Genomic DNA, 25,090 nt, shown 5'->3' on the forward strand with positions numbered 1-25,090 from the left:
ACACTAGGTATTTCCTTATTTTATTATATTTATCAATTTAAACCCCCTATTTTTATTTTTCAGCATTGCTACGCATAGGTCGTGGACACGACTGTGACCGCGATAGCAATTCTGGTCATAGAAAAAGATGAAATTAGACAGCCAGTTGCTGTGGATTCGACCCTACTACTCAGTACTGCTATTTACTGTTATTTTATCGTAGGAATTTATATTTTGTGGTTTTGGCGCTTATCAAAGGGCAAAAAAGCTAGAAGCGTTTTCGTAAAACCAGCCTAATATTATATATATATTTTTAAAATAGCCTAATTTGATAATTTTTTTTAAAAAATGACAATTTTTAAGAAATTTACTCGAACTATTTACCTGTGAATCAAATAAATAATTATTAATTATTTCAAGTGTCAGTAATAATCAACATATTTAAAAAAAAATTATAATTATCTATGGTAAAATGCAAGTAGTAGATAAGATATGAATAATTATTCAGATTATAAATAAAAAAAGATAATATAAATTTATATTCTATTTAAATAAATAAAATGATAACATATGAATATTTCGTTTAAAATATGGAAGAATAGTTGAGGTTATCACATGCGCTTCTCAAATCTCAATTCCATCCACCACCTCTCTATTTCTTCCAAATTACCAAAATATGAAACCATCAAACCAAAAATATATTTTGAATTTCAATAATTTATTCCTCAAATAAATATATTATAATTGGAATTTCCACTATTATTTATCAAATAAATAATTAGCATGCACGGGAGAAATTAAGTAATTGTAAATTAAAAATATTTACTGTTGTAAATAATTTTAATTAATTAATATGCACCGGAGATTAAATTAAATATATTCTAATTGGAATTCCCACTGTTATCTTATAACCACATATATTTACTTTCAGGAATTGTCAAGTCAATATAAAATATATATTCGCTGATGCACAATCCAAGATTTGGGCAAAGCAACTTGGATTATATTCCTCAAAAGAAATCATTTTTGCCTTGCTTTCCCTATAACAATTGCATTTCCTGCTTTGCTCTTAGAGTTCAGTTATGGCAGAAACGTTTCTGTTAGATATTGCACAAAGGGTTGTGGAGAAAATAGCCCATCTCTCCATGGAAGAACTAGGCTTGGCCTTTAATGTCGAAAGCGACTTGAGAAAGCTCAAGGAAACCATGAGCAGCATTAAAGCTGTGCTGCTGGATGCTGAGCGGCAACAGCACCAGAATGAGAAGTTGCGCCTCTGTATGTGGAAGCTCAGAGACATCTTTTACGATGCTGAAGATGTTGTTGATGATTTCAAGTGTGAAGCTCTCCGCAAACAGGTGGTCAATCATCCCAACATCAGCTTCAAGGTTCGATTTTTAGCTTCATGCTCTCTGCCTCTTTCCTTCTCTTTCAAAATGGGTCATAAAATCAAATCCATCAATCAGAGGCTAAACGAACTTGCCACTGAGTGGAACAACTTTAATCTAGGACAAGGTACCGACAACCGGCATGTTTTTCACAGAGAAACTCACTCTTGTGTGAATTCTTCTGATGTCATTGGTAGAGATGTGGATAAAGAGAATATTATTGATCTCTTGATGAAACCAAGTGAGGATCCAAACATCCCTGTCATTCCCATTGTTGGAATTGGGGGTTTAGGAAAAACCACTCTCACTCAATTGGTATACAATGATGATCGGGTTACTAGATGTTTCCCATTAAAGATATGGATCTGTGTCTCAGATGAATTTGATCTTTCTAGATTGCTCAAGCTCATTATTCACTCCATAAATAAGGGAGAGAAATGTGATAATTTAACGGTTGAAGCCTTGCAAATTTGTTTGAGAAGTCTTTTGAATGATAAGAAGTTTTTGCTGGTTCTCGATGATGTGTGGAATGAAAACCGTGCGAGATGGATTGAGTTAAGAGATATATTGGGATCAATGGATTATTTGTGTGGGAGCAAAATCATTGTGACCACTCGAAGTTTGAAGGTTGCCTTTATAATGAGTTCAATTCACCCTTATGAATTGAAAGGTCTCCCTTTTGAAGATTGTTTGACTTTGTTTATAAAATGGGCATTTAATAATGAGGATGAGAGACAATATCCAAACCTAATGAGAATCGGGAAAGAAATTGTGCAAAAGTGCAAAGGGGTTCCTTTGGCAGTGAGAACATTGGGAAGCCTATTGTTTCTGAAAACTGATGAATCTTATTGGATCTCTATAAGAGACAGTGAAATATGGATGCTTGAACAAAGTGAAAATGATATTTTACCGGTGTTGAAGTTGAGTTACAATCATTTGCCATCCCATTTGCAACGATGTCTTGCCCTTTTGTCATTGTACAAAAAGGACGAGATCTATTATAGTGATCAAGTCGTCTATCTTTGGATGGCAAATGGACTGCTTGAGCATCCAAAGCAAAAGCAAGATTGGGAGGACGTTGGTGATCAATATTTGAATGAATTGATGTCAAGATGCCTCATCCAGATGAACCAAGATTATGGCGATGTGTTTACCTTCAAAATGCACGATCTAATACATGATCTTGCACTAGAAGTGTCCCAAAAAGAGTGTAAAATAGTGAATTGCCAAACAAAAACCATTGACGAAAATGTTCGACATTTATCATTTTGTGATGACAAGCAGATAAACGTTGCCCAAGTTTTTACTAAATTGAAAAAAGTTCGAACAGTAATGGTCCAAGAGGTTTCAAAGGAATCAAAGGCTATTCATGAATCTCTTGTAAGTCTTTGTGTCTCCAATTTTAAGTACATACGGGCACTTTGTCTACAGGATTCACCATTGACAGCTTTACCGTATTCCATTGGTGCCTTAGAACACTTACGAGAACTTGACTTGACCAACTGTTGCAATATAAAGAAACTTCCGAGTTCTTTCTATAAGCTTCGAAGGTTACAATTATTAAGAATGAGGGGTGTTCCTTTGATGCAATTGCCTGTGAGCATGGAAACCTTGATTGAGCTTAGATATCTAGAAATAACTATTAAAGCTAAGAAATTGAAAGGAAGTCGATTAAGAAGTTGGACTTCACTTCAATGCTTGGCGTTGGTTGATTGCGACAATTTAGAATGTCTATCTGAGGAAATGAAGTGCCTCACCGAACTTACACATCTAATACTTCACGGCTGTACGGAGTTGAGTAACAGATACCATATAAACGGGCGTTTAGATTGGCAGGAATGGCTCAAAAAGAAAAGGATTCCATTTGATGATCTATTTAATTAAAATTTGAGGTACGCAGCAATATTTTAATTTCTCTATCAAATTTTTATTTCATAATATATATATATATATTCTTTTTGAGTAAAGGCCTTTTTCTTTACTTTCTTTAAAACTCCGAGTTTTAATTGAAAATGTTATCACAGGTGTATGACATGTACATGATTTGAAGGTTGCTTCTACTCGAAATAAAAAGAGGTGAGCTTTTATTTACTGCCATAAATATCTCCATTAACTATTATAATTCGGCTTTTTATAAGTTATAAGCCTATCCAATGATATTAATGTACCACAAAGTTGTTTTTTCTTGTCATCTATGCATAACATCCAAGTTGCCTACTATTTTTTTTCTTTAATATTGATTTTCCCTTTCTGAGAAGCTAATATATCATATACTAACTTCTTGCAATTCCTCACAAACGAGAGAATATTAAGGTGGCATTATAATGGACATGTTGATTGGGACGGGAAAAAATACTAAAATTTCATCAAATGCAGTCTGCAATCCAAATTGAAATTTCATAAAAAAATTGCAATATGGTTTTTGTTTCCCCTTTTTATAATTAATTAACGAATTGAGTAAAAAAATTTGAGTTAGTCGAGTTGACACTATTTATCATTCTAACTTAATTTAAATTTTTTTTAAATTGAGTTGAGTGAAATGAAATTTTAGTTGAATCAAATTAAGTTATATTGTTCGAATTAAATAAAAAATTAAACATATCAAAATAAAATCTTGTTACAATATAAATAGTTCATGTTAGAGCATATAAATTTGAAACTATATATATCTGAAACTCTTTCAAAGCAAAATAAGATAAAAAAAAAATGACACTTTAGTTGGATAAACTTGAATTTTGTAATTTACTTGTTTAGCTCCTCAAGGATATCTTATGAGGGTAACATATTTATGACAAGGTCATTGGATGAGCACTGAGTAAATTGCTTTTGTAATGGTATGTCGTTGAGTAGAGCTCAAACATGACACTATAGTGGAATGACTTCGTGACTAAATGAGTTTATAATTAATAGGTGAAAAGCCGAAACTTAATTATAAATCATTTGAGCCTCAAGTACATATGTTCAATCGGTCCTTCCGCTAGCTCATTGAAACAAAAAAATGAATTGCGTGTTTGAATAGAAATGAACGGAATGAATAGAAAAAGAGAAATGAGAAACATTCAAGAATGATTATGGTTTTCTCCGAAATGCAGAAATTGAAATCATTTGGAAATGAAAATGAAGATGAAAACTTGCAATCCTATATATGATTACTTAAAAAATGATGGAAGAATGAGTTTATATTTTTGGATTGTTTTGAAGCCCGAAAATGAAAATAAATAATTCGGTCATAGTGAACATGTTGAATTGTGACATATTGAACGAATTTTTCTTGAAATTTTATCGGGGGTAAAATTGTCAAAAATTTTACTAGGGCAAATTTGGGATGAAAAAATTATTTAATATGTAAATATTAAATTTTATTTTGGGAAATAGAAAAACTGAATCAGGTTGGATCATATTACAAAGTATTGGGTCAAAAATGCCTAGGAAGTACTCGTAATTGGACCCGATGTAAGAGAGACCCAAAACCCCTTATGTAAGGAGGTGGGACGACAAAACCCTAGTATCATTAATTAGGTTGCTATGCCCGATATCCTAGTTAAAACTAGGATATCGTTTTTCTAGTGGAAATAAACTTTTACAACTCTATAAGGGTTCTACCTTCTTTTCGTATAAATAGATGGCACCGGTAGAGTTATGATCACAACTTTTGAGAGATTGTTATTATAAACATATTTTTCAGAATAAAAATTTTACCGGTTTCTATAAAAGAAAAGTGAATTTTTTTCACCCCAAAAGGAAATTTTTTCTTGTTTTGTGTTTTGATTCAATTGATTCGAGCCAACACTCGAAGCATTTCGTGGTACGAGAATAGCGGAGAAAATCGTTTAGTTGAAAGTCGGAAAACATAAAGGATCTAATTATCCAAAAACACATGTACGGATTCAATTAAGGTTTATTTATATAAATATCACAAACCAAGTTAGTTTTCAAAATTTTAATTTTTTTCTGTACAAGAAAACCATTTTCAAACCAGATTTTTTCCAACACATCATTGTCTTCCAATATGAGTAGTTAGCACCATTGAAATAAGGAGGCTTGGAAATAGATTGAGACTCACCAAGAAAATTTAAGCCAGAAGTAGATGGCATAGTTTGGATTTAGTTGATGATTGTTGAGCTTCGTCAAGGATCTCCTCTTTGGTTGTTAAATCGTCTAAAAGAGACTAATTGATACCAATTTTTAGCTTGATAGTTCAACTCGGAATCACCAAGAGGGGGTAAATTGGCCTCTTAAAAAATTTGGTTGTGTGACACCCCTAACCTGTCTCCGTCGTCGGATTAAGGTTACAGAGCAATCAAAAACATTTGAACATTATATCATTCAATATTATAATCACATCATAAGCCTTTTGTTCACATGCATATTGTTTCTAAATCGAGTCCTTGAGGCCCTAAAAATAGCTCAGAAACAATTCGGGACCAATTTGAATCAATTTAGAAAAATTTTGGAAAAGTAGCAAAATTTGAAAATAGAGGACACAAGGCCGTGTGGCCAGGCCATGTGCCCCACACGACTGAGAGACACACCCGTGTCTCAGGCCTTGTAACCTTCGAACTAGGGACACACGATCGTGTCCCAACTTGTGTCCTCACCTATGTAACTTTCTGAGTAGGGTCACACAGTCGTGTCACATGCTCGTGTGCCAGGCCATGTAACTCTCGAAGTTTCCCCACACGCCCATGCGCTAGGCTGTGTGTTAGGCCGTGTAACTTATTACTTGTATACAAAGGACCACCAGGTGACATATGACCGTGTCATAAGGCTGTGTGCCTCACACGGTCGAGTCACACGCCCGTGTCTCAGGCCATGTGAGCTTAATTTACCTATTTCTTGCTCAATTTTACATCCTTATGGCATAGGTACCTACACACTTTCAATTACACATATGGGAATTTCAATTCAACTTCAAACACACTTTAACACAATCACATATTCACTCTATGCATCAAGTATTTATCAACCTTGACACCTCAATATATTCCATCACAAGTCATTCCCAACTTGTAGCTACAAACACATCTAACACTATAAACATATATCCATTTCATTATAGGCTCAAGTTGACTCATACCATACCATTTACAGTGAAATTTCAAACACATTTAGGTAATAAGTAAGAGTTCACAAGTTGTTCAAATGCATAACATATGACAACATACTTCTCAAACGCTAGGTATTTCACAAGCCAATACATAAGGTCCTAGTACATGCCATATACCAAAACTGAGAAGTTAAGCCTACCAAGGTTCCCGGATAGTGTGATTCCTAGTGTCGACCTGATATTCTTAGCCTTCAAAATATGATTTATAAAATGAGAAATTTAAAGGTAAGCTTGAATATAACTTAGTAAGTTTGTTTAGAAATTCCTAACCTTTTCACTCCAACATAGTTTCAATCACTTAAGTTTAGAGATTTCCATTATACGTAGTTTATAACAGTAATCACAACCAATTCAATAATTTAGTATACTCAGTGAGCATTGCTCGATTGAACTTTTCATTTGTATAACGTAGTTTTCTACTCATTTGAGCTTTACTCAGTAATACGGTAGAATTTCATCGATTTAAACATCAGTCAGTAAAACAATAAGATTTACTCAGTTAAGTTCCATTCAGTATAATTTTATGATTTGCTCGATTGAGCTTCATTCAGTATAATAGTAAGATTTGACTCGATAGAGCGTACTTCCAGTATATGAAACGATGTTCATTAACAACATGTTAACAAGATTGTAAGCATGTAAGAGTATAATTAAGCATACGAACTTACCAAACTGTTTTGCAAAAGATTCTAAAGTATAGAGACTACTCTGTGATTTTTCTTTTTCCATGATTATCGGTCGTTCTTGATCTAAAAATAATAATTTCATTCCAATGATTAGAATAACAACATAATTTAGTCCATTTCATGCAATTGAGTCCCTTTTGTTACATTTACATATTTACCCCTCAATCTTTCATTTTATTTAATTTAATCCCTATGCCCTTATCATGCAAATTATCCATTTTTTCCTTAACACCCATGTTAGTCGATTGTTCCCTATCTTCCTATCAACTCCTATTTTCAATAATTTCACCTCAATTACAAACAATTTGACATTTAATCAATTTAGTCCCTAAACATCAAAATAATCAAATATCACTTTTCAAAATAATCTAATCTATCAACAAAGTTCCATATTTCATCAAAAGCTTTAAGAAACAACCTCATTCATCAATGGAAACTTTTATAACATTTAACAGTTTCACAAATTGGTCCTCGATTTAGATGGACTAAACTGATACAAATTCAAAAACATAAAAAATACTAAAAACGAGCATCAATACACTTACCAAATCAAGGTTTAAAATTTAAAGTTGAAAACCCTAGCTTTTCCTTTCTTGCCCGTAGAGAAGATGAAGTGAAAATGACATTTTTCTTTAAATTTTAGGTTTAATTCAATATATATTGTGACATTTTTGTAAATACTTCAACTTTCTTAATTAAGCTTTAATAAATCAGAATTAATCCTAATTAGTTCACTTATTTAAACATAATTCCATAAAATCCCACTAACTAATTTTTCATGGTTAAATTTCCCTTTTAACCCTTTTAATTTAGCTACTCAACCTTTATAGTTTTTACAATCCAGTCCTTTTTAGTTATTAAGCTATCCAAACAATAAAATTTCTTAACCAAATTTTAATATGACTCTATAGACCTCATAATTATACTAATTAAGCAATATTCATGAATTATTTCATCGAAATTATGGTTTTGAAACCACTGTTTTTGACATCACTGAAAATTGGGCTGTTACAGGTTGCTAAGAAAAAGATAGAGACAATGAACACTTCGATATATAGTGGTTTCACCCCAATTGCCTACTCTACTATCTTACCTTTCCACAACTAATAATTTTTTTTTCTAAATTCGCTAATTTGGTAGCCTTTGAGGATAATGTTTAACCTTACAAACTCCCTAAAGGTTTCTACCCAAACCTTAAGACACAAATCCTCTCAAAGAGTAAATACAAATAACAAACTAAGAAGAAATCCTTACGAGATTGAATTGTTTGCCAATTAAGCACTAATAAACAATAATATACTTGAGCTAAAAGAATAACAATGAAAGCTCACAAGTGTGTACAAGAAAAGTATGAAAATTAAGTACATACGGGCACTTTGTCTAAAGGATTCACCATTGACAGCTTTACCAAATTCCATTGGTGCCTTAAAACACTTACGAGAACTTGACTTGACCAACTGTTGCAATATAAAGAAACTTCCGAGTTCTTTCTATAAGCTTTGAAGGTTGCAATCATTAAAAATAAGGGGTGTTCCTTTGATGCAATTGCCTGTGAGCATGGAAACCTTGATTGAGCTTAGATATCTAGAAATAACTATTAAAGCTAAGAAATTGAAAGGAAGTCGATTAAGAAGTTGGACTTCACTTTAATGCTTGGTGTTGGTTGATTGTGACAATTTAGAATGTCTATCAAAGAAAATAAAGTGCCTCATCGGACTTACGCATCTAATACATACGCATCTAATACTTTACGGGTGTACGGAGTTGAGTAACATATAGTATATAAACGAGCGTTTAGGTTTGCAGGAATGGCTTAAAAACGACTGTTTAAGAGATGGACTATTCAAATAAAATTTGAGGTATGCAGCCATACTTTAATTTCTTTATGTACAAGCTTTTTCTTTACTTTCTTTAAAAACCCGAGTTTTGATTGAAAATGTTATCAGGTATATACATGATTTGGAGGTTGCTTCCACTCAAAATAAAAAGTGGTGAGCTTTTATTTACTGCCCTAAATTTCTCCAATGGTATTAATGCACCACAAACTTCTTTTTTCTTGTCATCTTTACATAACATTCAAGTTACCTATTATTAGTTTTTCTTTAATACTGATTTTCCCTCTTTGAGAAGCTAATATCATATACTAACTTCTTGCAATTCCTCACAAACAAGGGAATATTAAGGTGGCACTATAATGGACATGTTGATTAGGACAGGGAAAATACTAAAATTCAGAAATTTCATAAAAAAAAACTTGCAATATGGTTTTTGTTTCCCTTTTTTGTAATTAAATATAAAGAAAAAAAATGGTGGAGATTTATACATTGATTGCGCCTATAATTAAGGATGAGTGTTCGATCGAATTGAGTGCAAAATTTCAAGTTAGTCGAGTTGACGAGTCTTATTTAATCATCTTAACTCAATTTAAAATTTTTTAAATCAAATTAAGTGAAATGAAATTTAAGTCGAATCAAATGTGAAGATGAATAAATCGGTAAAGCTATAGAAATTATTTACTTTATTTGCATTTTGATTTCAAATTATGAGTTGTATTTCTAATAAGTCTACACTTACTTCACATATTCCAAATTTTAATGGCTTGATGTTATGTACTAACTATAAAGGGGTAGATTTAGTGTTTATTCTTCAATTTGATAATTCTTAATCCTTATATTATTTGAATTTTAAAAATTTTGACTTGACACAAACGACAACCGCTAAATTCATTAATTACTTTTTTTAATAATATATGAAAATAGAAAACTTCATTACATATTGCTGCATAAGATTTGGAAATAACATAACTCAATTCAATGAATTTAGTAGCTATAGTTTCTAAAGACTAAAAATTTAAAATTTTGAAAAATATAAAGACTAAAATGATCAAATTAAAGTACATGGACTACACTACATAGTACATGGACTAATATCAAAATTTAACCTTAGAAAGATCATATACTCTATTTTGATTCTTTTGAAAGTAATAGGAGTAATTTGAATACTTTAAAATAAAGATTCTTTTGAAAGTTATAGGAGTAATTTGAATACTTTAAAATATTTTAGTTAATTATTATATTATTTCCGTTATTTATTTTTTAATTTTCTTTTATTTTTATTGGAATTATATACTTTATGTCTATCAATGCTTTTTAGTTATATTTTTAGTACTTCTTGATTTTTTTGTTATTTATTTATTAGTATTTTTAAATAATTTTGATAAAGTTGAATATATCAAGTGATATCAAATTATTATACAATTTTTTTCTATAAAAGACTTTTATAATCAACTAATTTTATCTTAGCCAAGATACAACCAAAAAAAAATATGGATGATGAAAGATCAATGGTTGATAGATGCACAAGTGAAACGTGAAGTGACAACTAATGCAACAACTCTTGAAAATCAACATGAAGATATTTCTACTCTCTCAAGATCTCATGACAAAGAACCTTGTTATTCCACGAGTTAAATCTACCAAATACGAAATTGCTGATGAGTTAGCATCCATTGCACTACTTGCTGAAACATCTTATTGAGGGGAGTGTGTTGATGCTACAACTAAGGGGGAGTGTGCTAATGGTATTATTGTGTTGATGCTACAACTAAGGGGGAGTGTGCTAATGGTATTATTAAGGGGGAATTTCTCTTTTCCATTCTTATTGTTATTATTTGTTTTGTATATTCCTGATGCTGCTTACACGTTATCACTTTTTGTGGTTGATAAAACTTCAACTTATGGAGATGGTTATTCAATTGCAATTGCCTAAAGTTCTTTTGGATTTTTGTCCAAAACAGGGTGATAGAATAAACTAAGTTTGAGGGGAACTTGGATCTTATTGTTGTTGACGTTTGTGTTAGATTTCTTAGTTGAAGAATTGGTTGCATGGCTTTAGGTCAAAAATAAAAAAAAGAGGAAGATTGTTAACCTAAATTTTTAAAGTGGTTGTTTATGTGCCAAGAGAAGTGCCCACGTCCTTAATCACTACACCAGGCACATAACTAGACTTATTTGTTAACATGTTTGACCAAAATATTTTGATGATTTGGTTGCATCTATTTGAGGATCTTGTGTAGCCAATCTCACGTTTATTTTCAAAGATTCTTATGTGGTCTACTTACCTATTATATTAAGATATGCAATCCATGAAGATATGAGTTGACTTAATCATCTTTTGTATCCTTATATTAAAGATAATTGGATTGATGAGATTTGGAAAATCAAGATGGATTAAAGGTTACCTTGCTCTAAATAGTGAAGGCAAGTGTTTTTTTAAGTGGCTATCGAAGTGCCGAAGAAAGTGGCCACTTCCGCTAGCACATCGACAAGTAACTTGCTTTATCTGGAGCTAAAAATATTTTCAACCAAATCAGTTGGGCATTGGCTTAAATGATCTTACGGACGTGTGTTGGCTCTTATTTGATTATCCATATTGTGGTGCAACAAATATTTTAAGATTCGATCAGATTGGATCAAGCAATCGAATCCTGTGAAATATAGAGATTGAATCGAGATAGATTAGAATACTTATCTTGATGATCTCTTATTTGTTCTAGACTCTATTAGGATATTTTTAAAGTCTTTTTATGAGCTTATTTTAGTGGGATATTGATTATAATTTATCTTTATCTTAGAAAGCCCTTAACTATTATATATTAAAGGCTTGTTTAAGTTAGAACTATGTAGAGAAGTACTCGTCAATTCATAGAGGAACATCGTTTTGTAAATGCATTTGAGACAAAAAAAACCTTTCGTTGTTGGTTTTACAAACTAAGTTCTTAGAGAGAGAATTTAATGGTGAGAGTTTCAGCCTTTGAGATACAAGTGTAAGGATTTTTTACTAGGATGTGTTAGAAATAGGTTTAGTGGTTATATTTGTTTCAAAAGTAGTGGATTCATCTCACTAAGTTAGGTTCCTAGATGTAAGAAAATTGAACTGCATAATAAATTTGTTGTCCCCTATTCTTTGTTTTGTTTTTCGTAGTGCTTGCAGAAGTGCCAACTTTTCAAACCATTTCTGTAATACCTTTCGGCTGACCCAATCATCGAGTTCAAGCTACAGGATGCTATAGTCGTTTCCAAAGCAACTTCCATCAAATTCAGAATAAAATAATCATTACAAATAAACATTCATGTAAATAACAATATTACAAACATTGGATATCATGCACAACCTTTCTCGGGTCTTATATGAGCATTGAATGCTCTAAAGTTAACCCGAGACCGAACGAGGATCAAGTTGCAGCATTTTCAAAATTTAAGGTTGATGTCACGACGTGAGTGAGTTCCCTGTTGCAACGTGGCATACTGACTTGGCCTCGTTGTGACGATGGGGTTCCTCATCACGTAGTGGCCTAAAGTCTAAAGCTCGTCGTGATACCACCATTTGACGTTGTGACGTGACATATTGTTTTAGTAAAAAATACACAAAATAATATTTGTCTCATACCATTAACCAAACTTATCAATGATACCATTCAATACCAATCTTCCATAACTTAAAATAACATCAAAGACAAGCCAAATACTTAATATTTCCTACCAATTATATCATTACCAATTCAAAACAAGATTAAATCAATATGAGTTCAACTATGGCCAATTTTTTCTAGTAGTCATCTAAACCAAAAAAATACCAACTTACCTATGTCAACTTCATATCCAATTATGCCAATTCATTTGCTGAAAAGCAAAACTCAAATCATTTGCCAAAGCCTATGTAATAACCTATTTTTTAGTGGTGTCAAAAATAGTGGTTTCGAGGCCACAAATCTAAAAAGTGAGTTCGTAAATATATATTACCATTTAATATTTACGAGTTCAATATAGTATTACAATAAACTTTGATTTGATAATTTATGTTATTTGAATGAATAATTAGGTTCAAGTGGTAAACCCTTAAAGTCAAGTGGTTTTAGAAAAAAAAGTTTTGGGACCTTGTTTCTATAAATCAAGCAATATTTATGATGTGTTATTAGGGTCGTATTAAGATATGGTTGAGAAATGTTAATGTTTAGATAGTTAATTAAAGAAAAAGGACTAAATCGTAAAAGATGTAAAAGTTAATCGCTATCAATTATTATGGGTTAATTGGGCATGGAAATATATGTGAATGGGCTTAAATGGTAAATATATCATATAGATATATAGTGGACAGCTATGGACAGTAATTTGTTATGTGTTAAGTAAATAATAAATGGTAAACTTGTAATTGTATAAACAAATGAAATTAAAATCTAAAATAAAAATGAACTAAGTGATTTTCATCATCTTTTTAGCTTGAATAAATTGAAACTCCATGGAAAGAAAAAACTAGCATGTGGCCAAGCTTTGATTTAATGCATGATATGTAACATTTTGCTTGTTTTTCGTGATTTTTATGTTTTTGAGCTCGTATTAGCTTAATCTAGCTAATTCAGGGGTCAAATTATAAAACTGTTAAATTTTATAGATTATGCCATGGATGAGTTTGATATTTTTTTTGAAGTTTTATGGTAGATTGTTAAGCTTGGTTGTTAAACAGACGTATTTTGTTAAGTAATTTTTTTTATGATTTTAAGGTTTAGGGGCTTATTTATGAAAATAGTAAAATTCAAGGAAAATATTGTAAATTGATGATAAATATGGGCTGTTATAAGACTAGGAAAAAATTGGCTGGCATGAATTTTAATTAAAAGTGGTTAAATTGCAAGTTTCGGGTTTAAAGACTAAATTGCAAAAAAGGTAAACTTTGAGGGTAATTTTGTAAATTTTTATTATTAAGGGTTATAAGATAAATTAATTATTTTAAATGCTGGAATGGGAGTAATTAAATAAAAATATTTATCTAGATCAAGAAACAACTCGAACAGACACAAATCGTGGAAAAGTTAAAGTAGCGGAATAGTGGTCGATTCGTGTTAGAAGTCGTTTATGAATTCAGGTAAGTTCATATAAGGACTAAGTTTTTATGTGTTATTTTGTATGTAATGTTAATAAATATTATGTTACAAATAAAATAGATTAATAGTTGCATAATATTTTGGTAATATGGATCAAAATGGTATTATGATGAAGGAAATGTATGTTTGAAAAGGATATAATGAAATGCAAATTAAGGCTTTGGATGTGTTAAATGGTCCCGTTTGAACCTTGTAAATACTTAGGATACAAATGACATGTCATTAGGGATTATATAGTTTCGGGTGCTGGTCTTGAATGTCCTACTATGGTTGAGGTCCTGCATTTGTTACGGGTTCTCTATAGCTCGTGTGAGCAACGTCGTGTAGCTTACCTTCCAGCCCACAGCTCGTGTGAGCAGGCCCCTTTCACAGCTCATGTGAGCATTACAGAAAAGGTTTCAGTTACATGTACAAGCACACTTTGTGTGAGCATGGCTCTCGAGTATTCGATGTTATTCTATTTGGTTCAATGGGAAATTAAGCGTTAAAATGAAAAGGTACGTATATAAATAACTATGTTATTGAGAATACAGAATGGAAAATGTAATGTCAGTATTTGCATTGAAAAGGTAATATTTGAATTATGTGAATGAATGATTTATATAGTGAAATTCTTTCCATGATATGATTGGGTAATTAAGGTTGAAATGATAGGTACGTATAAGCTATGCTATTGTATGTATGATATATGAAGTTTTAGATATGAAAGGTAATGAAAATGAAAGCACATAGTATATGATGAATGTGGTTGATGAAATTGAAATGCTTATTATGTTATATGCCTAGTTTTGGTTGGATCTATATCAACATTGCTTCACTTAATAACTTTGTGAATGCCTTAATATCTTTTGTTAATGGTTGTGCATGGTCTTTGAAATTAGGAAAGAAATAGTTAATTGATATATGTGCTTTGACAGGTATTGGGTTGTTTGTTACTATGGAAATTTGATAATGTTATGAGTTGTGCCAAATTTGAATTTGTTTAATGCCTTTTGTGTTTTGGCTTGTAAATTTATATAGTGTATAGGGCCATGTCATACGACCTAGCCACATGGCCGTGTGACCCCTGTTTTGTAAATTTTCAAGTTTGGCCTAAAATTTTTTATTTGCTTTGGATAAGTCCCTGATTATTTCCAAACTATTTTTAGAGCCTCTTAGACTCGATTTAAGGCTCGTAGAAGTATTTAAGCTATAATTAAGTTATGTTAATATATAAAAATTGCATGTTGATATCTGTTTTGGTGTTAAAGGTTCTATATTGTATAGTAATGCTCTATAACCCTAATCTGGTGATAGAGATGGGTTAAGGGTGTTATAGCCTACCAATTTAACAAAACAAATAAATGTTTCTATCTCAAAACTAATCAACCAAAATCACTTTCAGGCCTTAACATTTCATTATGTATACCTTGAGTATTCCATTCAAACATTTCCATTTGAACCAACTACCAAACATTTCAAACATTAAGGTACATGCCAAAATCTTATACATATCAAAAACACCTATTTATACATGGCATAAGTTAGAGTTCAAAATGATTAAACATCTACCAATTAGTAAAAGATAGTGTGAGCTTTGATTGTTGATCCGACTTGATACGTTCCGCAAAAGGATCTACAAAGGAAATGGAAAATAAATGGGATATGCATATTAAATGCTTAACAAGTTCATAGGAGTTAAACAAATACTTACCTCATTTACAATTTTATACAACAAGATATTTAATTTGACAAGTTTGCCTAATAAACATGACACCATATATTAACAAAGTGAGTTTATCATATAACCATATCATATAGCAAATCAACATTTAACATTTCAATTCAATGCCATTCACATAATGAAATCAACATTTAATCAATTGAAATGCAAGCTCATATCATTTCGTTACCATTTTCATTTTCCAGTAGGCTATCATTCATATAATTATATAATAATATGTCCCTCCTGTTAGAAAATGTGCCCATATTGTAGTAAACATGTAACTATTTTCAATGTATTTGAATGATGAATAAATAAAGTTAATTTCACATTTCACTATTATATCTTTTGTGTTTCTGTCTTTCATGTTTTACATACATAGCGAAATTGTGACAAGCAAATGTTAGCTCATTGATTGTCTAAGTTTAGAAGACTTTAGTAGGTTTTCCTAAACTTGCGGCTAAATCTTGGTTGGCCTACTTTTGAAGTCCATGTATTATTTTAGCCAAATTTTGTGTCTACTTAAAAGTGTGGAATCCATACATTCCTTGGATGACTCGGAAAGCACATAATATGTATACCTTCTTATCTAAGGAGTCATTTCCTCTTTCACCCTATCTGGGTTGAGACGTCCCCTTGGCCCTATTTATCACGGCCTTTGGCCAATTCTCTTATTATCTCGATGGTCTATTTTCCCTAGCCACACCAAGCTCATTCTTTCTTGTGGCTTATCACACCAATTACAACATGAACCCTACTTTATGCCTTGGCATCTCCCATGGTCTACTGATCTGAGGACTTCTCCATTCTAACTATTATTTTATGTTTTCGCAGACTGCCTCATGTTTAGCATCCCGACGAACTACCTATGTTGTCATGACCAAGCCATGGTTTTACACATTGTTTCTCATGTTTTACTATCCTAGCGGACTACCCGTGTTTACTATCTCGAGAGAATATTCATGTTTGAGGTGTCGCCTCGTAAGACCTTTTCGCCGTTGTGGTGTCGCCCATAAAGCTTGCTGACCACTATTATAGTGCTGTCCCGAATGACCTATTTCACATTTCACCTTGATGCTCGAGCACCAATGTGTCCCCCACAAGGTCTGGAGCTTCACATATTACAATGCACTCAACAACACTGTATGGCGGTATCTTAATTGAATTCTATTTTTCCCTATCCATCTGCCCATTTCTCTATTTTGCCATTCCTAATCTTGATGCTCGAACACTGCAGTGTCCCCTCCGCAAGGCTTAGAGCTTCGCATATCATGATTTGCACTCAGCAACACCATATGGCTATATTTAACTAAAATTCTCATTCCCAAGACCTAACTTCCTCTATTTAGGAACAATTTCCCTCTAAACCACGCACACAATACTCAAACATATTATACAAATTATCGTTATACATACACCATGCCAAATATCGAATCATCAATTATCTACTATTAAACAATCAACAATTAATTTTCAAGCTTACATAGTATCATACACATACACAACCTACTCTTTCTTCTAGCACATACACACCACAACCTTAGGTAATCTTTGTACTTATACAATGTGGCTCATGGAAGTCACAAGGCATTATCTATCAACCAGAGTGCAAGGCACAGTGACTCACTTGGATTCCTTAGTTTAGCTTGTCCAAATGCCAGAGCCTTCTTCGTCGTGGCAGCTAAGCATGACAATCATTTACTAGTTAATCAAATGGTGGTAAATCCTTAGAAACCCAAAATCTTTAATTCTACAAAAGCTGTGAGAGTCCTGACTCTACTTCTTCCTTTAGTCCACGAGTACCGAAAGACAGGAAACTTACCATTTCGCCCAATTTCTCTACTTTCATGCCTTAATCCACAAGATTGCTATGACATGCAAAGCTTTCTTCAACTACATCCCCTTCTTCTTCAAAACGACTGAAAAAGATGATGTTATGGAGAGAAAAAGATTTATAGACAAAATTGAGAAAAATATTTATGGACTAGACCGATTTTACGAACTAGAAGCGTTTTTAGCATATTTGTAGGAATAGGCTTTTAGCTGGAAGTGTTTTCTGCGCCCAATATCTTTTATTTTTTTTGGGTGCCACCTCTTATGAAAATAAAATTTACAAAACAGGTCTTTCTATAGACCCCAAGTCTCATTTTCCTTATTTTCTTAAGCGATGTGGGATATGGGTCTATATAGACTCATAATCCATTTGCAATTTGTTACTAGACAATGTGAGATTGCTTAATGATGTACAAATAAGGGAAATGAGACTTGGGGTCTATATAAATATCTATTTTGTAAGTTTTATATTGATAAGAGGTGACACTAAAATAATTTTTTTTAAAAATATTAGGGGCAGAAAGAGCTTCCCGTTAGAATAGTTTTCTTGGAAATATGCTAAAAATGTTTCCAGCTGGAAGTGTTTTTCTAAAAAACATTTTCATAAAATCGGCTCAGTCCCGTAATTTTTCGAAAAAATGACCTAATCTAATAATTATTTAAAAATGACATTTTTCATAAATTCACTCATAATTAAGGATCGGAGCAAAAGGTAAAAAAATTATAAAAATTGATTTTTAGTATTCAGTTATTTTTTAAGTTAAAAAATAATAGAGTTTTTTTAATGGTTAATTATTTAGTTTAATACATTAGTAAAACTATGTTTTTATTATATCTAGTTTTTAACTTAGTTGCTATGTAATTTTTATTGAAAGCAATCTTTTTATATATGTTAATACTAAGGAGTAGGTTTTGAGGATTAATACATTCTCGCTCAAGTAAATTGTGAAACGATGGTCAACAATTAATTCATTAAGTGACCAACAATTTGATAAATTTAGATTTAAAAATATGACATATGAAAATTAGATAATAAATACAACAAATATTTTCATGCAATACTTGTATATAAAAAGAAAACAAATAATTTATTAGGTCACTAGGAAACAAATCACAACAATTACATATTGAAACTACAACAATAACAAAAATATGAATACACTGAACTGTAGTCATAAGTAGAAAATAGAAAAGAATTTTAAAAAATATTATAGGTCTCATAAAACACCAGCATTTTAAAAAACAAGCTCAAATGCAAGAGCAACAAGGGAAGCAAGCACCGACGGCACGAAGATTGTGGCATCGGAGGTGGGACTAGGGGCCGGAGCTTCAGCTGCCGCCACATTTTGGACCTTAAATACGGCAACCAACACAATCAACATCACCCAAAATACTTCCATCCTCAATGCCTCCATTCTTGATGCTTTCCTACAAAGAATTAGAGACAACAAATTCAGACTAAGCAAGTTGGGACTGCATAAAATGAGATTTTATAATAAATTTTAGAGGGTCACGGGCAGTCTGCCCCAGATGACAGTTGGTTCATTCAGATTTATATGAATATGACATAAAAAATTATTTTAAAACTTTGAAGTACAAAATATTAAATTTTATATAATAAAGAATTATAGAAAAATAAAATACTTTAAATGTATTTATAATATAAAATATATGCTAAAATAACATGAATTTCTTTTGGGCTGCCCGTTTGTTAAGACAATATGGGTGGCTTTAACCTGTAGGTGTCATACAGCTGTCGCCAACGGTTTCTTTGTGTCCTTTCGTTTGACGGAGGGGTCCCCTGCCTTAAACTATCCTTCTTTGGGCAGGGTGGACGGGCAGCTCAATTTTTATGGAAACTTTTATTTTACAAAATTTTTTAGTAATATTTAAAGACTATTTTAACCTTATATGAATTGATGTTTTGTGGTTTGTGTTCAACATTTCTTATGGTAATTTTGGTATTTGATATGACTAATTAATAACGAAATATTCTCTTATGGTGGTTGGGTTTGGAATTGATTGCTGATATTTTTAGCGCATTTTTTTATTAGTTTTATTTGCATCTTAATGCAAATATTATTTTTAAATATATATAAATTTAGAAAATTCATATTAACACATTATATATAATTTTTCGATAATATTACATATTTAATTAAAATTAATGTATAATTTTATAATTTATTTTTTTAATAATAAATATTTTATATAACATCTAAAATTATTTATAATCTTTCTCCACTTTTAAATAAAAACAGCTTTCAATATTTAAAAAGTTTAATGATTGAAATTCAAAATTTTGAAATGTTAAAAAGAAATGTGAGCTGTTGGGACCCTTTAGTACTCATTAGCATACATCAATTATAAGTTTTCGAATGGGTTTTGAAGTTAAGTCATTAGTGATTGTTTAATATCAATAACCTAATTTTGCTTATAAATGTCAACATTAGTTGTTCATAATTATATTTTCTTTATGGCTTTTTGTAAGAAAAAAATGTATAGTAAATTAATTTTACTTTAAAAACTCGACAATTAGAGGTAGAAAACTTCTTGGCTATAGCTTGTGTGAGAGAAAATTATGATGAAATTAATTTTATTTATAAAATTCGGGAGGTTTTAACTCATTGATATATAATTTTTCAAACTTAATTCAGTTATTTTTTAGTATTTGGTATATCTGAAATTTGAATTTTAACAAACATTTTATACCAAAAAATTGGAACCTCAAAGTTGCTACATGCATTTCAACCTCACATATAAAGTTTTCATCTCCAGATTTTTTTTTTAAGAATAAGACAATTTGGTTCACGAGCTATAGTTTATAGCCATGCATCACACCAAATTTCATTGTCTATGATCACCAAAATCTTTGCTTATTCTCCCCCCAAGTTCCCTTTAAATTTAAAGATTTAATATAAAACCATTGTTTAATGTTGTTCAAATATTAACGGATAGAGAAAGAACACATGAACCTTAAAGAATCAAAGAAGAGAGAATATCAAAGAGAAGAAAGAAAGAATAATTTCTTCACTTAGTTCAACATGAATACAAGGAACCTACCAGTATAGTATTTATACTAAGCTTTAACAAAGAAGATGAGTAACAACCTGAATCAACTAACTTAATAACTTGCTAACAACCTAATTGTTGTTGCAGTTCATTCCTTAACATTCACCAAACCTCTTGACTACAACTATTGAAACTTGTGAACATCTCAACAGCAACACCTTGACTGCTGCAGCTCATTCCTTAACATGCACCACACCTTCTGACGGTTGAAACTACAAACTCCTGGCTCGTGAACAAGCAGCTAGTCACTCTTGCAAACTACCATAAGTCTAGTTTGAAACATGTAAAAAAAACCTACAGGCAAAGGCTTTGTGAGTATATCTGTAACTTGATCTTGTACTGGCACATGACCAAATGCCAAAGCACCATTAGTAACTTTTTCTCAAATAAAAAACAAATCAAGTTCCACATGTTTGAACTTTGAGTGTAAAACAGGATTGCGACAAGAGCTACTGCCCCTAAGTTATCACACCAAACAATTACCTTTCCCGTAATTGGAACTTGTAACTCAGACAATAAAGATCCCAACCATGCTCCTTTATTAGCGACATGTGCAAGACTTTTATACTCAGCTTCAGTTGTGGATCGTGACACAACTTGTTGCTTCCTTGACGACCACGAGACTGGATTGGCTATTAAAAACACACAAAACCCTGTAGTAGACCTCCTATCATCTGGATCAATACCCTAATTTACATTAAAATAACCAATGAGGGACAACTGAGAACCAATGGTGAAGGAGTTTCCACAATCTAAAATAGCTTGAAGATACTATAGAATACGTTTTACAGCCTTAAAATGTTGATATAAGGGTTTGTGCATGAATTGACAAACCTTATTAACAGCAAAAGCAATATCAGGTCTTGTGATAACTATATATTGAAGAGCTCCCATGATACTTCTGTACATTCATCGTCTATGGGGCTGCCTACATGTGCAGATAGACTGAAAGACGTGACCATAGGGGTGCGGTTACCTTTTGCCTGATGCATATGATTCTTCCTCAACAAATTATCTATGGATTTCCTTTGAGAAAGAAACAAACCAATAGAAGTATATGATACCTCTATACCTAAGAAGTAACTCAATTTTCCAAGATCTTTAAGAGAAAATGTAGAGTCCAAGTTTTGAACAAACCCATCAATACTAGTCTAACTGCTACCAGTGATAATTATGTCATCTACATAAGTAAGAACATAGAGGACTATATCTCTTGTCCACTTGATGAAAAGAGAGGCATCAGACTTTGAGAAAATGAAGCCTACAGCGAGAAAATACTCATTGAGTTTATGAAACCAATCCCTAAGAACCTGCTTGAGACTATAAAGAGCCTTTTTCAACTTGCAAACTAACGACACATTGTAACACCCCTAACCCGTATCGAACGCCAGAACAGGGTCACAGAGCATTACCTAACTTATAATTCAAACAATTAAACTTTTTACATTCAATTATTAATCAAATCAAATCCCATTCAAAATCATTCATATAGTCCCTATTACGAGCCTTTGAGGTCTAAAATAGACCTTAAAAATGGTTCAAGACTAAACCGAGTATTCAAGGAATTTTTAGAAAAACTTTGAAAATTTTCAATGTGCAGGGGACACACGCCCTTGTGGCCAGGCCGTGTGTCTCAATGGCCAAGACACACGCCCGTGTCTTAGGCCGTATGGGCATTCGAAATGGGGACACACGACTGTGTCTCAGCCTGTGTCTGACCCCTTGTAACTCATGACTTGGGTCACACAACCAACCCACACGCCCGTGTGCCTTTGAAATGGCCTCACATGCCCGTGTGAAGCTACTGACTTGGTTTTATAAAAGTACCAGGGGACACACGGCCGTGTCACCTGGCCGTGGGTTACACATGGCTGAGACATACGCCCGTGTCTCTACCCATGTGGCAAAAATAAGCTATTTTCCAAGCCTTATTCCTCATCCATCTTGGTACCAACCTAGACACATCAAATTGCATATAACCATGGCATAAGTGGGCACTGAAAACCAACCAATTTCAAGTTTATGACATATACTATCCTCACATACAACATGACATCTATAAACACATCAATTGACCACTTTAAAACATATCAAATATACTTCCAAATCAACCTAAATGGTCAATTTCATATATTAGACATTGTGTTAAACATACCATGCATACACATTCTCAATTTCAACCATTTGGTACCTTAAATACCATATCACAAAATGAAGCATTCACATGATAATTATACACAACATATCATAAGGCCATTTACACCTATTTACATGCCAAAACATATATTATTTTCAAGCCAAATCACTTGGCTGAATACACAAACAAACATATAGGTCACATTAGGCAAAATACCTATACATGCCATTTAACCCAAAATATAAATTCCAAAGTACCAAAAGAAGAGTTTGATAGTGTGATGCGATCCTTGATGACTTCCAAACCAAACGAGCTTCCGAGACACTATAAAACACGAAAAAATAAATGGAGTAAGCAATTAAGCTTAGTAAGTTCATAAAACATAAAATTAAACTTACCACATAACCACATATTTAGATAAGTAACTCAATTCAATTTGGACAAAGTCTATCACATAACCATTCATCATGTTAGCCATGTATACATATAAAAATCGAGAATCATGTATGAATTCAAAAATTATTAAAATTCCATGTGCATGTAACATTTATACCTTATATCCATGTATCATATTTATATACCATCTCCATGTCCTGTAATAGTTCATTTCAAACTTATCTAATCTCGTAATAATACTATGCCCGTTGAACCACTTAGAATCTCGTTAGATATGCGGGTAGTACACACGAGGTGTACTGAAGTATAATCGGTTGATTCTTGTACATGTAGGCTCATACGAGCGATAAACGATAAGCTCATCCGAGCTGAATATCGGTAAGCTCATACAAGCTACATGTCGAAACTTTTTTTTTGAAAAAAACAAAAATTTTAGGTTGTCGACTTTTTAAAAAAATTAAAATTGGGAGTCGCCACCAATCTTTTATTAAGGTGTGCTTGGATCACCTAAAAAAATGACTTTGGTCTACAGATTTTAGAAAAATGGGTCCGGGAGTCGGTTACGTATGAGGAAGGATTAGCACCATCATTACGCCCAAAAAATTGGTACCTAGTTAATTGATTAGTGTCTTAAGGTCGAGAATTTGGAAAAACGTTATCTTTAGCAAAACTTACAAGGCTACGTATTAAGACCCTTATTATTTCAGAGAAAGAAGATACCACACCCAATGCGTTAGGGCACAACATTCTAATTTTCCCCCAAAATACTAGTGTAATAAAACTTTAAAAGAACATCCACTTACCCAAGATTTAAGAAATCACACCCAATACGTTAGGGCACGATTCCTCTAAAATCCCAAACTCGGAATATTTCCTTTACTTTAAAAGAACATCCACTTATCCAAGATTTAAGAAATCACACCCAATACGTCAGGGCATAATTCCTTCAAAACCCCAAACTCGGAATATTTCCTTTATTATTTTTTTTAAAAAATCTTCATTTCGATAAATCAATGCGTCACATCCAATATGTTAGGACACAACGTGTTGAATTCCCAATAATGAGTTTTTAGTTGGTTTAAAGAGCAATCATCGATTGTTAGATTTTCAAAACAATCGGAACCCAATACGTTAGGGCTCAATTTCCTTGAGCAATCCTAAATAAGAGTATTATCTCAATTTTAAAAAAATTATATTTTTAAAATTTTTTTAAAATAAAATGATGTAACATTATTTTATGTGCACAAATGTCATAATAAAAATGATAACAAATACAATAATAGCATAGAAATAATACAAGCAAATGAATATAATTAATGACATGCAAAAGATATTAAATAAATGAGCAAAAATATGCAAACATAAATTAATAAGCGAATAAGTAAGATAAATAACAAAAAATACATACAAGTACACATAAAAATACATAGGTTTGAAATAAATAATATCAAAGATAATTAAATAAATAAAACAAGTATATATCTAATACAAGTACGCGAAAAATACTAATTTTTTTTAAAAACATATATACAACATAATAATAATTACATATAAGAATTATAAGATAAGATAAAAACAATTGCATTATCAAAAAAAATTAATTTTTGAAGAAAATATGAAAAAAAGGACTATATTGGATTACAAGTAAAAAATATGGGGTAAATTCGCAAATAAATAAAGTCTGGAAGACTAAATTGAATGCGCGAATTACATAGAGGGGCTGGAAGGGAAATTTTCCCTTCTCCTCTAAAACGGCGCCGTTCCAGTAGGATTAAATTGAAATGAAAAATAAATTTAAAAACATAAGAAACCTAATTGAAAATTCATTAAAAGGCGGATGGGGCAAAAATGAA

At 31.9% G+C, this 25,090-nt stretch overlaps 1 protein-coding gene and 1 pseudogene across 1 annotated transcript; one reads left to right on the top strand and one right to left on the bottom strand.

The window, feature by feature from the left end:
• The window catches only part of LOC121224955 (uncharacterized), an 81,204-nt pseudogene that overhangs the window by 45,614 nt on the left and 10,500 nt on the right, over positions 1-25,090 (bottom strand).
• LOC107918607 (putative disease resistance protein RGA3) lies at positions 919-3,581 on the top strand. The gene is made up of 2 exons (XM_016848202.2): positions 919-3,256; positions 3,389-3,581. Exon 1 carries the CDS (start codon positions 1,062-1,064, stop codon positions 3,246-3,248), a length of 2,187 nt encoding a protein of 728 aa, XP_016703691.1. The 5' UTR covers positions 919-1,061; the 3' UTR covers positions 3,249-3,256; positions 3,389-3,581.

The sequence above is a fragment of the Gossypium hirsutum genome, chromosome D13 (genome assembly GCF_007990345.1).
Source record: "Gossypium hirsutum isolate 1008001.06 chromosome D13, Gossypium_hirsutum_v2.1, whole genome shotgun sequence".
NCBI classification, from domain to species: domain Eukaryota; kingdom Viridiplantae; phylum Streptophyta; class Magnoliopsida; order Malvales; family Malvaceae; genus Gossypium; species Gossypium hirsutum.

What these genes read in the sequence shown, in the direction of transcription:
- LOC107918607 (XM_016848202.2), top strand. Translation starts at nt 1,062, where the DNA reads ATGGCAGAAACGTTTCTGTTAGATATTGCACAAAGGGTTGTGGAGAAA.